This window comes from Salarias fasciatus, chromosome 18 (genome assembly GCF_902148845.1).
Source record: "Salarias fasciatus chromosome 18, fSalaFa1.1, whole genome shotgun sequence".
Taxonomy (NCBI): domain Eukaryota; kingdom Metazoa; phylum Chordata; class Actinopteri; order Blenniiformes; family Blenniidae; genus Salarias; species Salarias fasciatus.
This window is the reverse complement of record NC_043762.1, coordinates 23152957-23169303: the sequence shown is the minus strand read 5'-3', so window position 1 is coordinate 23169303 and position 16347 is coordinate 23152957. Positions and strand designations below refer to the sequence as shown.

The 16347-nt window shown below is 46.1% G+C and overlaps 2 protein-coding genes across 2 annotated transcripts; both read left to right on the top strand.

Moving 5' to 3' along the window:
* Window positions 1-211: 211 nt before the first annotated feature.
* On the top strand, window positions 212-1419 carry erich2 (glutamate-rich 2). The gene is made up of 6 exons (XM_030115156.1): window positions 212-235; window positions 521-571; window positions 710-837; window positions 950-1007; window positions 1086-1157; window positions 1226-1419. Exons 2-6 carry the CDS (start codon window positions 547-549, stop codon window positions 1417-1419), a joined length of 477 nt encoding a protein of 158 aa, XP_029971016.1. The 5' UTR covers window positions 212-235; window positions 521-546.
* A 1619-nt stretch (window positions 1420-3038) lies between these two features.
* Window positions 3039-15823, top strand: LOC115406170 (glutamate decarboxylase 1-like). Its single transcript, XM_030116079.1, has 17 exons — window positions 3039-3081; window positions 3911-4025; window positions 5655-5711; window positions 6977-7114; window positions 7512-7754; window positions 8783-8873; window positions 12287-12399; window positions 13240-13355; window positions 13643-13722; window positions 13829-13883; window positions 13985-14101; window positions 14181-14245; window positions 14329-14407; window positions 14914-15063; window positions 15184-15291; window positions 15418-15507; window positions 15650-15823. Exons 2-17 carry the CDS (start codon window positions 3950-3952, stop codon window positions 15821-15823), a joined length of 1752 nt encoding a protein of 583 aa, XP_029971939.1. The 5' UTR covers window positions 3039-3081; window positions 3911-3949.
* Window positions 15824-16347: the final 524 nt, after the last annotated feature.

Genomic DNA, 16347 nt, shown 5'->3' with positions numbered 1-16347 from the left:
CAGCAGTTCAAGACGATGCAACACGCTAAAAAGGGTCAAAATTCGAATGAAGAGCAAAATGCAAGTCGTCGAACACCTGTTCACTAAATTTCCGGAAACCGTGAAGGCCACACGAGTCGGGGGCGTGGCTTCGTTGCTGCGGTAACGACTGTTTGCTTCCTGTCGACGAGTAGCAGGTAACTTCCTTCAACAAATGATAAAAAGAGAAAATCTTCACACCCGGAGCAACAAAGCGGTCCGTAAAAGATTTTCACTTTGTTACCGGATGAACGAGTGAATGAAGCGCTGTGTTCACGTGAAGGTTTGGCTTCATTATACTGAACACCGAGTGAAGAGAGCAACACAGGCTGTTATCATGCAATAGCTAGATATTTCTCCATAGAAAGCCAGAAGTGCAAGTTCACACACACACAGTGCAAGTTCACACACACACGCAGAGAGAGAGGTGTGTGTGTGTGTGTGTGTGTGTGTGGGGGGGGGGTTCTTCTGTATGTATTTTAAAATTGACCAATCATTGCAGTTACTGAGGAGGAGCAGAACCTGAAGATGTTTCCAGACACAACAGTAACGGGTAAGTTTGTTAAAAAAAAAAAAAAAAAAAAATATATATATATATATATATATATATATATATATATATATAACCAGGAGCCAGGGCACAAGAAAAGAAAGGCATGGTGATGAGAGTCATTATTGTGACCGTTTTCAGAAGAAACACACACTCCTCCACCAGATGAACCCCAGGGCTTGCATGGCGGTGATGGTGGACTGGAGGAGACAGAAGAAAGGATTATAGAGGATGAGGAAGTCAAGGCTCCAGTGCAGCTGAAAACAGAGGTGAAGCAGCTGATTAATGTCCGTGATTTTGATCTTTAATGTGTGTGTTTGGGGGTATTTTTGATAGCTGGAATATATTTGTTTGTTTTATGTTTAAATATAAGATCTTCAGTTCCTCAGGGCTCTAAAGGACAAAGATCTTCAGCTTGCCAGTAAACTCTGTCAGATAAGTGAGTTTTCTGCAGCCTGCAGTCGCTCATACATGCCAGTTAAATCAACCAATGCAGGCGTTTTTATTCTTGTTGCAGTTCTCATCTACGAACCAGAGCATCCAGAGGCTTCGGAGTTCCTCCCACTGATCCGAGACAGGCTGCTGGAAGGTGACCGGGCTCTTTGGATTCGTTTTGTTTCCTCAGACGACATGTGAACACCTGCTTTCTTCTTTCAGAGCAAGAGGCAGAGCACCGCTGTGAGGACGATGAAGACAGTGATGAGGATGGTGACGATGACTCTGACAGTCATGAAGATTCTCGAGCCTCCAGCAGCTCTTCTCTGTCAGATGATGATGATGATGTTGATGATGAAGATGATGAAAGAACAACCTCCTCTAAAACCACAGGGTCGATCCAGGTGAGGCTGTGATAGGCAGCTCTACCTGTTAGAAAACTGAATTTTGAAACTTTCACGCTGCTACATTGGTAAAGTCTTTTTGCATTTTGTAAACAATGTGCTGTTGATGTATTCATGAACAGTTTACCTGTAAATAAACAGTTTATCGCTGTAATCTGTCTTGGTTACATCCTGAAGATGATGTTGGAGCAACAGATTCGTGATCAACTGTGTGTTTTCTTCTTCTGACACTGAAATATTAATCCTTTTGTGTTTTATTTCACTGTTAATATAATAACTGATTAAAGTCTCCAGTGTTTTATGTGTGTTTTCAAGTTTTTTGTTTTGTTTCAGTTTGTAGAGGTTTTTGATGAACAAATAGGTGAGGACTCCCGTTAGCGGCCAGGTGAGTCAGGAGGCGTCAGGCGGTGACACAGACCGGTGTCGATGAACCATTCACTCCTTCAGTCGGATAAACAGTGAAAACACAAACTTCTACGCCTGCAAACAACAAACTGTCTTTCTCCGGGTCGTAATTAAAGTAAAAGTTTCATGTTTTCAGCCACAAATTAGACTTTCACATGAGAAAGAAGCTTCTTTTAACATCTCTGGACGTCTTCATGCTTTTTTTTTCCTTTTTTGAGGGGAGGATGACATTATCACTGATTGATTGTATCAAAAATACACTGTTTGCTATAAGATGGCCTTGACGAAAGCTTTTAGCATGTTGTTATCATCAAATGGTGTTGCTTGTCTTCTGTTTCTTTGCATGACTGATGAATAGAGAAACTATGGCGGCCATCTGATAAGAGCTCTGTATCTGCAGCGGCTGAATGAACATATTGGCTCGATGTCCATTCACCGGACCAGGACAGGAGGACACTAAGTCAACAGCCAACAGGCTGGTTTCACTCTGATGCCCCGGTGTTATTGTCCGTGTCAAGGTTATGAAGAACGGTGCAGGTCAACATGATGCAGGCTGTGTTCTGCTCTCATGAAGGTGACTACAGGCAGTATGGTCTGGATGGAGGATCGTGGATCGTTTATCCCGCTCTATTGGTGCATTTATGATGTATATCTACATTCAGTGTTAAAGAAACTGACAGCATTAAATAAAAACCCTCTGCAGGTCCCAAAAAAACCCAGTCCATTTGCAAAGAGAGAGCCTGACAGGATGTTCTGTGTATCTGTTGCTGCTTGGACTGTTAGAAAACTGTTTTTCCTCCCAAGGTCAATTTCAATGCAAGCAAACCCGAACACAGTTGATATTCATGTCTCCACCCTCCACCCTGAGACACCCACACCTGGAGACACGCTGACACGCACGCTGTGGGCTGGGGAGGCGTCACTGGTGTTTTTCCTCTTGCTTTTTAGGGTGGGGTGGGCTGGGGGCTTCTTAAAGTGGATTGTAGCTGTCAGGAGCGCTCAGGGAAGCTTCACCAGTCGTCAGAGGAAAGCAAGGCTGTGACTCATGCCTGCGTGAAGAGACCAATGGGCTGCCGGAGCCACAGATATAAATAACCAATCAAGAAAACATTCTTGAGGGAGAAAGGGTCACTTTGCGCGCCGCTGGATGGGATTTATCAGTGCGCTCTGCTGGTATTCCGCCGTCGCCTCCGCTGGACTGTCCACAGTGACAATTGTTAGATTTACCGACTGTTCCTCTGGACTGACAACCTGTGCGTCCGTGAACCGGTAAGATTCCTCCTGCGTTCATCCAGCTGCGCTCTCGGTTCGTATACCGACAGGCTTTCACATCTTTTCACAAGCAGACAGGTGCCGCTGAACGCGTGTCTCGTTCCGTTTCAGCTGAATGTCTGAAGTCAAAAGGGTCGAAAAATGAAGTGATCGCCGCTGTTTGGGAGATCTTCCATTCAGATGATGTTAGAAACAGACGGCAGAAGCTTCATCAACTTAACTGAATGTCAATGACTGAGTCAATAAGTGACTGACGTGTGTTATTTATGGGAACATGAAGTACGGCTCTGTGAATGCTGTAGTCACATTCATTCGTTCATTTTAACAGTGTATTGCATTCTTGTTTAATTCCCTTTTGATTTTATTCACAAAAATGCAGTTATAATTGATGTTTCGACGACATGCTGTTGATCCTCTTAACGATTAAAAAAACATTTTGCTTTGATATATCAAAATTCATTTGAAATATCAGTGCTATTCTTTACTTGGACTGTTCTCAGAAAAATAACCTAAATTAATTCATTTGTTCGCTTGAGCGGCATAAAGAGAGTTTATTTGCTTTATTCTTCTAAAAAAAAAAAATTGAGGATTAAAAATGAATATTACAAATGAAATGATATAACGGTATTTCCAAAGTAACGTAATGTGCGTCGACCTTGTGCGCAGCGCAGTTGGCGCCATGTCGCGCGCTTGATTCGTCGCCTTTTGGGAATTGGTCGCTCCAGGCGGAAAAACAGCATTTTCTTAACAAATCCTGGCCTCAGCTCAACGCCGTTATTCCCCAGTTTATGTTTTCTCTCCTGATGCTGGACCGTTTTGTCTGCAGATAAATTATTTCCCAGCTGGAGACCAGAGACCGGGACTGATGGCCACGTCTGAACCGAGAGCCGCCGGCGGGGACCAGGACCCCAACTCGGCTAATTTAAGACCTCCGTCCGGAAGTAGGTCCCAGCCTCTGGTTCTGTATTGATCCCTGAGGGTGAACTCTCTGAAGCTGTCCCTCCCTGTTGCGCTCAGACTGCATGCGCTCACACGGTGCCTTGCTCAAAGACACTTCTGCACTGAGATCTGGGATCTGGAGCCAGTTCAGCCCGTCTGCCCCCCCGCCTCTCTCTCCCTCCTCAGCCTGATAAAAAGCCCGTCTCGCCCGGGCCATTTGCTGCGCGCGCTCCGTCGTTAATCATTCCGGTTAAAAACAGAGCCATCAGCTGCCTGTCGCTGTCTGGACGATCAGAGCGCGAGCCGCGCACCGGACCCGCCACAAATAACCAATAATGATCCCACAGCATGTCTTTGCTTTATTTTTAGATATGCGTTTTCCATTCGAAAATATGTTTCTTAATTTTTCAATTTTTAAAAAAGGAGCCTGACATGCCTGGATTGTCTTTGTATGATAAATCTAATTGTGTTTTTCTCTCTTCTAATAATAGAATCGGAAATCAGTTTTTCCATTAAAAAAAGGCCAAACCTGTGCATTAACCTGAGGGTTAATTAATCATTTTAAGCTTTTGTCGCAAACAAAAAAATCGACTGGAGCGCATGTGAGCTGCCGTTTGCACTGAAAGCAGATAAATAATTACAGGTTCCAGTCCCCAGCCAAACGCTGAACAGTGTGTTCCTTAAGGCCGATGTGTATGCTTTTATTTCATTTTCTGTCTTTATGGAAATCATTTTTTGAGAATATTTCAAATGTGGCCCTTGAAGGGACAATAATTCTTTTCCTTCAAATGATCCTACCTCGATGTGAACCGTCCTCCGAAAACACCCGTTCAGAAATGTTTGCTTTGTTTGACTTGTTCGTGCTGCTGCTGGATGTTTGCCATTATCTCTCTGCCACGCTCCATCTCATGCTTGGCGGCTTGTGGGGTCTGCGCTTGCGTGCGTGCGCGCCTGGGTGCATGATGGGCGCGCGCGTTTCCTTCTTGGCCTCGTCGCCTCGAGCTGTTCCTTCGAATGAGACTGCATCTGTAAATTTAAATACGTGTTTTTGTTTTGCGAAAGTTTTCCATCAGGTGCATTCACTCCTCACTCCTCTGGCACCGGCGTGTGTGTGTGTGTGTGTGTGTGTGTGTGTGTGTGTGTGTGTGTGTGTGTGTGTGTGTGTGTGTGTGTGTGTGTGAGAGAGAGATAGGCCAGGCCACAGACATTTCCAGCTCGCTCCAGTCACATACTGTGTTTCACTCAATTAATTCCTGCCCTCCTCCGTGAGCTCATTTCACGGGGGCTGATTCCAGTCCGCCCCTTGGCTGGGTGTGCGCGCGCCGGCGTGCGGGCCACTGTCTGTCCCTATTGACTGAACTCAAATCGGAAGTGTTTAAAGTGTCGTCCCCTCGCAGAGGGCGTGTGGGGCTGGGTGAATCCTGAGCCAATAAAGACACTGATCGGTTTGGGGGAAAAAAAAAAGAAAAATCAAATGAAACATGGGATGAAAATAGAGTTTTCCAAATCGCGCACCTGGCCACGAGCCGCCCGCACGCCGCCTCACTGTGCTGCTCTCTGTGCTCCATCACCGCCTCCGCACATTCTCCGCGGCCTGCAGCTCAGAAACTCAAACGTTCATTCTGTTTTAGCCTACGAATACGCGTGGATGCACGGATGCACACGGAAACTGGGGATGAAGATTTGTGGTAAGTTTTTTTTTTTGCTCGGGCTCATTTCAATGTGGAAAATCTCCCACATATCAAATACTTGTCACATTTGGAATGTTATTTTGGAATAACCACACATTTTGACATATTTCTGGCCCTGCGTTGACGCGATCATTTCAATATAACAGTCTGGATTATACTGCGATCTTCAACCTTCCTGAATTTTATTTTCTTCTTAGCTTTTCATTCATTTTTTTTGTAGCTGTTTTTATTATTTCTCCATTTCAAGGCCTGCTGAACCAGGCCGTAATATCGGCTGCTACAGCAGAGCCATCCTCGACTGTCACTGTGCGTTTTCATCTTCCAAAGGTCAGTGGACATTAGCCTAGGTCTGGTGATGAGAGCCTCCGATCAGCCCCCCTGAACCCCGCGTCTGCCCCCATTCCACCACCGTGACTAAAGTCCTCAGGACAAGCTGGGGAAAAGCATCAGATTGGAATCGCTTCATTGGCTCGCCCTGTGTGTTTCTTCTCCCATCATTTGAAGATTTTTGTTTTTACAGAACAAATAAAATGAGTAGATTTTTTTTTTTCCTACAAGCGAAGACGAATGTCATGCAGATACCGTGACCGATCAATGAGCATTCTATCGACCTGCAGCCCCCGTCAAGTCTGAAGGACCGAGAAAGTCTGATGCAGTTTTTAAAATTGACCAATTATTTCGATTGGTTAATGACGTTTTAATAGACGTGGATGGAAATGGAGTGGAAATATTTCTATAGCTGCCCAGCCACTTATATTGATTGAGAATATGCCAATTAGAGATTGAATATGTGATATGTTTCCACGGCACGAAATTTGAGACACAATATTTTAGTCTTATGTGACTTCCAAAGGTTTTACGCACAATTAGACCTTGGTGTTATTCTGCTGATACAGGAGCAAAACGAATAAATCACGGAGTCTAAAACACACAGAGCGCCGCGGGCTCTGTGCATCCCTCATTAACCCCTCTTTATAGGGTGTGTGTTTATTGGCTTCCTGTCTGGGTGTGGTTATGTCACAGGGTGAGGATGTCCGTTTGGCCGGTATAAGTTCGGCCTCCACCAGGAGGGCGCTTCAGATTCAAGTGCGAGCTGAAAACACATAACATCATTTTATCCGAATCCGCCTGCCACGTTTCATCTGGACATCACGTCTTTCTCCTCCTCGCATCTCTCGTTTTGTCGGGTGAACACATCGCGCCGTCTCCCGGGATGGAGGTGTTTGGTGGTAACTCCTTCCCCTCGCCGTGTAACACCTTAGGGTTCCTGCAGAAGAACAACAGCCTGGAGGAGAAAGGGCGGCTCGCGGGCCAGAAGAACCTGCTCTCCTGCGACAACAGTGACCGGGACGCGCGCTTCCGACGCACCGAGACGGACTTCTCCAACCTGTTCGCCAGAGGTGAGAGCTCTCACCCGCGCCCGCGCAAGTCCCGACACAGACTTTACAGGATTAATAAGCTTTTTTTTTGGTTGTTTGTCACAGAAAATAATAAAGGTGCGCACCTCTGACACAAGTGATCTGGGAGAAGGCCTCAGCCAGAAACACTAAAACTATATTCACATTTTTCACCTCTTCGTCGTTATTGTGACATCAGATTATTGACTAAAAAAATTGTGGAATTTAAATAAAGACATATGACTGTATTTGTTGTTAGATATGAGTTATTGATTTAAATATGATTTTAAATATAATGCGCACAGTCTCCAACTTTTGATGGAAATTAAGCTTGATATTTTTTCTATTAAAATGGATTCTAATTCTCAGAAATGTGTTTTATAATCTGTCGCGTTCTCAGACTTACTGCCAGCCAAAAATGGAGAAGAGCCTACCATACAGTTTTTGCTGGAGGTGGTTGAAATCCTCACGAACTACGTCAAGAAGACTTTCGACCGCTCCACCAAGGTGCTGGACTTCCACCACCCCCACCAGCTGCTGGAGGGCATGGAGGGCTTCAACCTGGAGCTGTCCGACCAGCCGGAGTCCCTGGAGCAGATCCTGGTGGACTGCAGGGACACGCTCAAATATGGCGTCCGCACAGGTATTCCAGGACAGAGGGGGGAGCGGCAGGAGCAGGGGATCCTGAATGATTCATGAGGGGGGAGTGAGTCGTTTTAAATGGCGCTTGGGTGACATTCGTTTTAGACAAAGTGCGTCGTCCAATTTGATATTATAACTCAATATGCATTTCACAAATATGGTATGAAAATGATTTTCTGTTTTTCACTTCGCTGTTCATAAATTACTGTCATCTCTTCCAAATTAATCAGGGCAGCATGTTCAGTCTGCAGACGTTAATGCAACTCAAACAATTAGAGAGGAAGGTATCTGGCAGAGAGTGTACAGCCTATTAGGATGACTGCCTTATTTATTGTCCTCCTGGTAATTCAGTTGACATCCTCCTTTTCTTTCCTCCCCGACGTATTAAAGCAAGTGTCGCCTGAGGGCATCCTAACGCGGCTGTTTCTGGCTGTTAAAAACGACAAACTCAAACTGTCCCCCGGGTTCAATACATCACACAGTAGTCCACCATGTCTAAAACTCAGTTTTCTTTTCCTTCTGGAACATTTCTGCTTTTGGGTTTTTATAGCTTTTTCCATTTTTACTGAGATTCAGCTGAAAGAGCTGTCCATGGTGCTGAAATGTACCTTTTTCTCTTCGCTGTTTACTTTTAGTGTGAAATCCGTCTTATGGCTGAGTTTATTACGTGAACTTTGTAACAAAACATGAAGATCGTCTCTGTGTCAGGCTGCCTGCAGGCTCCTGCTAATTCCGGCTGAATGTGCAGCAGCACCTTGGTCTAAACGGCTGTCATGGAGCTGTTCTGCCACACTGATCTCAGCCATGGCAGGTCCTCCAGCTGGGCTGACCCAGGAAGAAGGAAAAGAACTCTCTGAACTCTAAATTTAAGAAATCTTTTTAAAGGATTTGACTTTTTGTATTATTTAATAAAGTCATTACCACCAACTGCATGTTTAACTGTGGCCTCCGGGGCACCATAGTTTAATATTCTGAACAGTTTATGCACTTGAGCTAATGTATCCTATGTATTCGCTTTTTATTATTCAGGACATCCACGCTTCTTCAACCAGTTATCCTCTGGTCTGGATATCATCGGTCTGGCTGGAGAATGGCTCACCTCCACCGCCAACACCAACATGTGAGTCATGCAGTCACTTTCTCCATTAATGCGCTCATCCACGACACAGTTATCCATGCAGGGAATCACCCTAATTTATTTTGACTGGACAGCCAAGACTTCCTGTTTGTAGGCCAGTGGAAACAGCCTCCAGGCGTCACCCCGGCAGGGCAGAGGTGCTCGTCGCGCTCCCTCAGCTCACTCCTCACTTCCATCAGCCGCTGAGGCCAGTTATATAAAGAGTTTGGTTTTTCCTGCTGAGACTGTTGACAGAGCGCAGTGCTGTCTGTACTGTCTGTACTGCTGGCTGCGGATCAGGGGCGGCGGCGCCCCAGGCGTGGTTAGATTGCATATTGATCTCAGGTCACAGTTACATGGTGGCCCAGTCTGACAAAGGGCATGAACCACATCAACTTCACACACTCTGAGCACATGTACATGCACACACTGCCTCAGACACCGAGTGTGATAACATCACCGCAATGAGGGACATGATTGTAATACTTATTCAGAGAAGAGAACACAGGCGGCGCGCACACATCTACACAATGCAGCGCACACACATTTCTAAAGGCAGTAAACACATTTACAGCCCTGTCCACTCATGTTCATGAGTATTTAATGTCTGATGTTGGTTTAAAAGGCAGATTAAACATTCTCAAAATGAGAACTTTGTTCATGCTCTGTAACAATCACAGCGTTGTTCTAAATGATGATCATCACATCTGACCATTATTTTTACAACAATAATTTGATTCTATTTTATTCTGAATAGAAGATAAAATCTCACTCCCCACAAGACTTTAGAACTTTACATTTGTGTGAAACGGGCTGCTCACGATCAACAGCTGATCAGTTTTCTGCTGTATGGCATGAAGGCAAGCAGAAAATGATCTAAAATCAAAAGAAAAAAAATCTATGATGAATTTGCTGCTTCAGTGCTTGTTTTCGGTCGTGACTGTCTTTTTACGTTCAGACAGCTGAACTCTGAATATAATTTATTTCCAAAGCAAGAAGAGTGACACAGAATCACAGAAATCAACCAATCGACTCCAAACCATCAACTGGAAGACATCAGGTCACTGCTCAGAAACGGAGTTTAGAGCTCCGTGCTGACTCGGAGCTATCTGTCTACATCTGGATCTGGATCTATGCAGCACAGTGATTCTCTGGAGGCCTTATTATTCTCCACATGTGGCTTTCTACCTTTCCTCCAGACTGACTGCTAAATTAAAAAAAAAAAAGTGATCTTAATGAATTATCTGTCTCAAAAAAGAAAAAAAGGAACACACTGTCTTGGGAAACCACTCCTGAGAAAAACTTTCCTCATCCTCCTGGTGGGAAGACCGCCTGCAGAGACAGGCCATTGACTTGGTACACTCGAACACACGCTTGCACACACTTCCTTAACGACACACACACACACACACCAGCCCTGGCTGTCCCAGATACAGCATCGAGGGTTTCCAGTCCATTGACTGCAGGCTCATTGTGAGCTGGTCGCAGCAGATCGGCCAGCTGGGCCCCACACTGACACACAATGTCCTCCGGCTGCACAGAAAGCCCTGCGATCTGGAGAAACTGGCTGCCGCGGCTCCCCGCGGAACGCTCATTCGGCTCTTTGTCCCTGTGGATAGATAGACCGACTGTGGTCCTTTGAGGGGCGAGAGCAGCGTGGGGCTGGGGGTCAGAGGGTTAGTCACACTGAGACGCACACGCACGTATTACAAAAGAAAGACTCACACATTGAGTGCCCTTGATGATGATAATAAGGGCATTTAGGGGCCGTCCCTGGAGACAGGCAGGTGACTGAGGGGTAATTTTCAGCCTGAAAAGACCAATGATTGGCTCTGATTGTGATAATGATCACCATTATTGTCATTACAGCATGAAATGACTCAGAGAGAAGCAGAATTTTAAAAAGGCAGACGGTTTTGTCCGTGTTTTTGGTGTTGGCTTACGTCAGTTTTAAGATTAAAAAGAGAATGGAGACTTCCAGGATAATGATTATGTGATCTCAGACTCACATGGAGCTCCATTTCAGTATATCAAAGGACGAAATGTTTTTGACATTAGTTATAGTGAAAGGCTGTGAGATGAGTCGTTGTGTCAGCTTGGTGATTTCCTCTCTTGTTGTTGCAGATCAGAACCCAGGGGTCATTATTTGTTCTGCCATAATGACGAGAAGCTAATGTTCTCATCAATTCTCGCTCGTTGCTGAGTCCTCACGAGAAATAATTGCACATAAAAAAAAATGCCATCTTCTTGTTTTTGCTCATCTTCTGAATTGAAATGTCCTCTTTCTCATCTGTGGCCTCATTCTGTTTCCTGGCTGCATCATTTTGCCCGGGGTTTCTTTTTCTTCCTCTGTTCACCCTGCATCCATATCGTCCCCTCCTCTCCTTTGTTGTCCTCTGTCACAGTTTCCTTCAGTGCTCTGTCTCCCCCCGCCACCCCTCCGCCCCCCTCTGTAGGAAAACTGCAGAATGGTGTGTCCTTGTTTCCAGAGCCGTTGGAATGGAGGGAGAGAGGAGTTATTGTTGATGTGTGAGATGGTGACGGGGCAGAAGAGACGGAAGTGGAGGAATGTTGTATAAGCGGCCTTGTTAGAAGCAGAGCAAACAGGGATCGGTCCTGAGGGCCTCAGGGAGGCGCTGAGAGGCCTGCCGGTTTGTAAAGAGCACTGACTCGAGTCCCACTGGAAGAGCTGCCTTTCTGTGGGCTGTTTAACCTACTTCTGCTTCTCCAGGAGTTTTGTTTTGTGCCGTCCAGGGAGCCGCCAGCATTTCTCTTTCCTTTTACGGAGTTACAGAAAGGTCAGACACGCATGATGGATTAAAAGCTCCAGGCCGTGGTTCTTCCTCCGTTATGAAGATTACTGTTATTTTTGTTTCTCACCTCTTTTTAATTAAATAATTGAATTTACAGGCTCACAGGTTTTTTTTTTTTCATTCCTCCATTTTGTCGCTAACTGGAGCTGTTATCTCCATAAAACACACACACACACACACACACACACACACACACACACACACACACACACACACACAGATACTCGTGCACAGTGGCGTGCTCTCAGGCGTGAGTCGGCCCCTCTCAGATTTGCTGCAGAGACTGGCGGGACTGACAGATAGCCATCAGAGCTTTGTGTGCTTTAATTAAAGCACTGAGTGATTTCAGAAGCCATTTGAATATGAATGTTTGCTGGTCGACTCCTATCAGACATTTTTTAATTAGCCCGGTCAGCACAAGCTCCGCTGTGTGCTCAGTGGATGGAATTAGAGTAAGGCTGATGAAAAATCCCGCTGTTGCACGTGCCTTTGTTTGGACTCTAATCTAAATACAATTCTGCATCAGAATCTCTCTCTGTTCCCGAATGTTGCCGATGTTAAATGAAACTCCTCTGGCAGCTGAACGGACCGTGTGATTGGCAGGTTCACGTATGAGATCGCTCCGGTGTTTGTCTTGATGGAGCAGCTGACTCTGAAGAAGATGAGAGAGATGATTGGCTGGCCTGACGGGGAGGGAGACGGCCTCTTTTCACCAGGTGGGTGTATCGGAGTGTGTGCCGACCATCGTCGGGGCTGGTTTGCTCCAGACAAACTGCTGTGACTGCAACGAGCCATCAGAAGCAAATACGCAAAGTGAAATGACTGAAGAGTCGTCTGTCCTTTCCGAAGCCACTCTGCTGACACTGATTTACACCGTCTGAATATCTTCCCCAAGATCACCTGGTCCGCTGTCTGGTTCCGTTCAGTAAAGCTGCCGCTCATCATCGTATTTAAAAATGAAACAAAACTCAAGCCTGAAAGCAAAATGTAGAAGAAGATGTCGAAGAAAACAGTTTAACCAAGAGGAAAATGAGAAAGTAAAGCATGGGCACTGCTTTACAAAGAGAAAGAAGAACTGACGGCTTCTAAGAGGCAAAATTAAGAAATAGATCCACCAGCTGAATAAATCCATTCTTTGTCCACTGTCGTAGTGCAGACTGTAGAGACAGATGCAACTTGCTGCTTTCATTTTCATCACTTTTGTTCACCCCAGGTTAAGTCTCGTTTCCTTCTGTTACTCCTTAAAAACAGGCTGGATCTTTTATATCATACACACATCACCGCAGCACTTTGTTACGAAGTTACAGAAGCTTTGAGGGAGAAAATTCTCCATAAATCTGCTTTTTGTTTGATACTCTGTGCTCATTCAGTGAATTCATACCGTCGTTCATACAATGCTTGACTGGTTTCTGCTTCTGCTGTGAAACAAGCTAATGTTATGCTATGAAGAGTCATGTCTTGAGCGTAAAGGCTTTCTTCCAGAAATGAGAGCGATGAGGTGTTGCTTTGATTGTGTCTGCTGTCCATGGTGCTGAAGTGGCTGTGCTGCTCGACAGGTGGCGCTATCTCCAACATGTACAGTGTGATGATCGCACGTTACAAGTATTTCCCTGAAGTCAAGACCAAAGGCATGTCGGCCGCGCCGCGGCTCGTCCTCTTCACGTCGGAGCACGTACGTGATCACAAACGCGTTTCCCGTGTTTTTATGCATTACACCTTCTGCTGCACCGCTGAGTTAAGGAAACATTATGTAAGTCTTTCTCGAACATCAGAGCAGCGGTGGTTTTAATCTCCTTTGTCTCCTCTGCCTTTGTTACATTTACTTTTGTCTTCAGACAAAAGTTTCCCGGTTGACAGTTTGACGCTGAACAAGATGAAGCTTAGGAAGCAGTTAGCTTGAGAGATTTTATCCTCCTCGTTTCACTGACTCGTCAGATGTTTGTGCCCACGTCTCCACAGAGCCACTACTCCATCAAGAAGGCCGGAGCTGCTCTGGGCTTCGGCACTGAGAACGTCGTGCTGCTGAGCACAGACGAGAGGTGAGCGGAGGATGTTCTCCCGAGGAACTGTCTGAATATCGCTGCGAATGCAGAATTCAGCCATGCAATGATTTCACACTGGTGATGATTTCATCCACATTTCTAGAGGAAGAGTGATTCCGTCTGATCTTGAGGCCAAAATTATTGATGCCAAACAAAAGGTCGGTATCATTTCTGCGCGTGGCTTTTTCTCGCATGTGCCTGTTTCATGGTTCTTGTCTCTGAGGATTGTTTTGTTCTCTCCTGTGGGCTGATTCTGCAGGGTTATGTGCCGCTGTTTGTGAACGCCACCGGGGGGTCGACCGTGTACGGCGCATTTGACCCCATCAATGAGATCGCTGACATCTGTGAGAAGTACAACCTGTGGCTGCACGTTGACGTGAGTCCTGGACGCCGGACCAGTCGCTGCACCTTCCTTTTTCCTGCGTATCTGTAAACATTGCGTTCTGCCTCCTCAGGGAGCGTGGGGCGGCGGCCTGCTGATGTCCAGGAAGCACCGCCATAAGCTCAACGGGATTGAGAGGTGAGGAGTGTGCTGCCGCTTGTTGGCTATTAAAGACGGTAAAAATAACAGCGATGCGTTATCGTGCTGCTGAAACTTTGCAGGGCCAACTCTGTCACGTGGAACCCTCACAAGATGATGGGCGTCCCTCTGCAGTGTTCAGCGATTCTGGTCAGAGAGAAGGTACTGACGCTCAGAAGGACGTCACACTGACTTACATCAACTTCATGTTACAGCCTCGAGGAGAGAAGTTACTGCAACATTTCTAGATTCACAATACAGGTTTTCTTCTGATCCATAAAGCAAACAGAGTTCCGGTCATGTGTCAGTGAAGCTCCTTCCAAAGCCGAGACAGTTCTTCCCTTTGACACAACCGCAGTCTGAGGCTTTGGTTGATGTTGAGAGGAATTGCAGTATTTCACTTTACATGCATAAAAAAATCTGTTTACATTACTGTAAGATCAAGAGAAAAGTATATATGCAGCACTGGATTTAAAGCTACGCATCTGCATTGCTAAGATTCCATCATTTTTAATGTCGTCAAACGATGAAATGCATGATGGGAAATATGCAAAATGTATAATTACGTTGCATCCAGTTGGAAATAACACAAAACAACCAAACCAGCTGCTAAAGGACACGTGTGTGTGTTCATGCGTGCGTGCGTGTGTTGTCTGTGTGGTCTGCAGGGAATCCTGGCCGGCTGTAACTCCATGTGCGCTGGCTACCTGTTCCAACCAGACAAGCAGTACGACGTCACCTACGACACCGGAGACAAGGCGATCCAGTGTGGCCGCCACGTGGACATCTTCAAGTTCTGGCTCATGTGGAAAGCCAAGGTGAGACCAGCGGCGTTGTACTCCAGCGTCTTGACCTTCAGCGTCGACCTTTGGTTCGTCAGGACCCTCGTCGTTCTGATTCATTCCTCCTAACTGCTGGCCCGCCTCTGTCCTCTGCAGGGCACCATCGGCTTTGAGCAGCACATCGACAAGTGCTTGGAACTGTCTCAGTATCTGTACAACAAGATCAGAAACAGGGAGGGGTACCAGATGGTGTTCGATGGAGAGGTCGACATCCTGATTCTTTTTTTCCATCTTACTTTGACAAACAACAATAATGAAAGAAAAATGTTGGATTAAGTAAATTAAAAAAGTCATTCACTTTTTAAAATAACTGTATTTCTCTTTCTGCAGCCTCAACACACCAATGTTTGCTTCTGGTACATTCCGCCCAGCCTGAGAGGAATGCCCGATGGCGACGAGAGGCGAGAGAAACTTCACAGGGTACAGCCGATGCATATTTATCCACTTCAGAAAGATTCCCAGTTCCGTTCCAGAGTTGTCTGTTTTCTCACACACAGCCAGTAAAATGCCATTCTCACTGACGGTTACCGAGACTCTGATTTGCTGATTTTGGCTCCATCAGGTGGCGCCAAAGATCAAGGCGATGATGATGGAGTCAGGGACCACCATGGTGGGCTACCAGCCTCAAGGCAATAAGGTCAACTTCTTCCGGATGGTCGTCTCCAATCCCGCGGCCACACAGTCCGACATCGACTTCCTCATCGACGAGATCGAGAGGCTGGGCCAAGACCTGTGAGCCTGTCAGCCGGCGTCCCGCCGGCGGCCCCGGTCTCCGGTCGGGTGGCTTTCACAGGCAGAAGTCGCTGAGGGGAAACATTCACAGTTCTGCAGACAGAGAATAGCTCTGATGTTCTAGGTTCCTTCATCTGTTCCGTCTTCGTCTGAAGCTCTGAACCTCTCCACAGCCGGAGAGAGCCCCACTCTGATCCACCTCCTGTAGATGAAATATAGACACAGTACCTGAAGTTTCCAGGTACCACTAACAATATGTGCTGTTAAATCCTGTAACGTGTGTGTGCAAGTGTGTATTTTTTTTGTCCGGTGTTGTCTTTTCATGTGTGTGAGCACCAGAGTGTGTGAACGCAGTAAAATACTGAGAGAGGAGAGCATTGAGATCATCATCCTGCTCTGTCAGACTCCGACAGCTGAACCGCTGCTGCTTTCAGCTGGACATACCGTATATTCAGTCTCAGTGCACCTGTGTGTGTGTGTGTGTGTGTGTGTGTGTGTGTGTGTGTGTGTGTGTGTGGGGCACACTGA

Excerpts from the sequence above, each read along its gene's own strand:
- erich2 (XM_030115156.1), top strand. The coding sequence starts at position 547 with ATGTTTCCAGACACAACAGTAACGG. Across the intron at positions 838-949 it reads CAGTGCAGCTGAAAACAGAG|TTCCTCAGGGCTCTAAAGGA; the intron begins GTGAAGCAGCTG and ends TAAGATCTTCAG. Across the intron at positions 1,008-1,085 it reads CAGTAAACTCTGTCAGATAA|TTCTCATCTACGAACCAGAG; the intron begins GTGAGTTTTCTG and ends TTCTTGTTGCAG.
- LOC115406170 (XM_030116079.1), top strand. The coding sequence starts at position 3,950 with ATGGCCACGTCTGAACCGAGAGCCGCCGGCGGGGACCAGGACCCCAAC. Across the intron at positions 13,884-13,984 it reads TTATTGATGCCAAACAAAAG|GGTTATGTGCCGCTGTTTGT; the intron begins GTCGGTATCATT and ends CTGATTCTGCAG. Across the intron at positions 14,246-14,328 it reads AAGCTCAACGGGATTGAGAG|GGCCAACTCTGTCACGTGGA; the intron begins GTGAGGAGTGTG and ends GAAACTTTGCAG.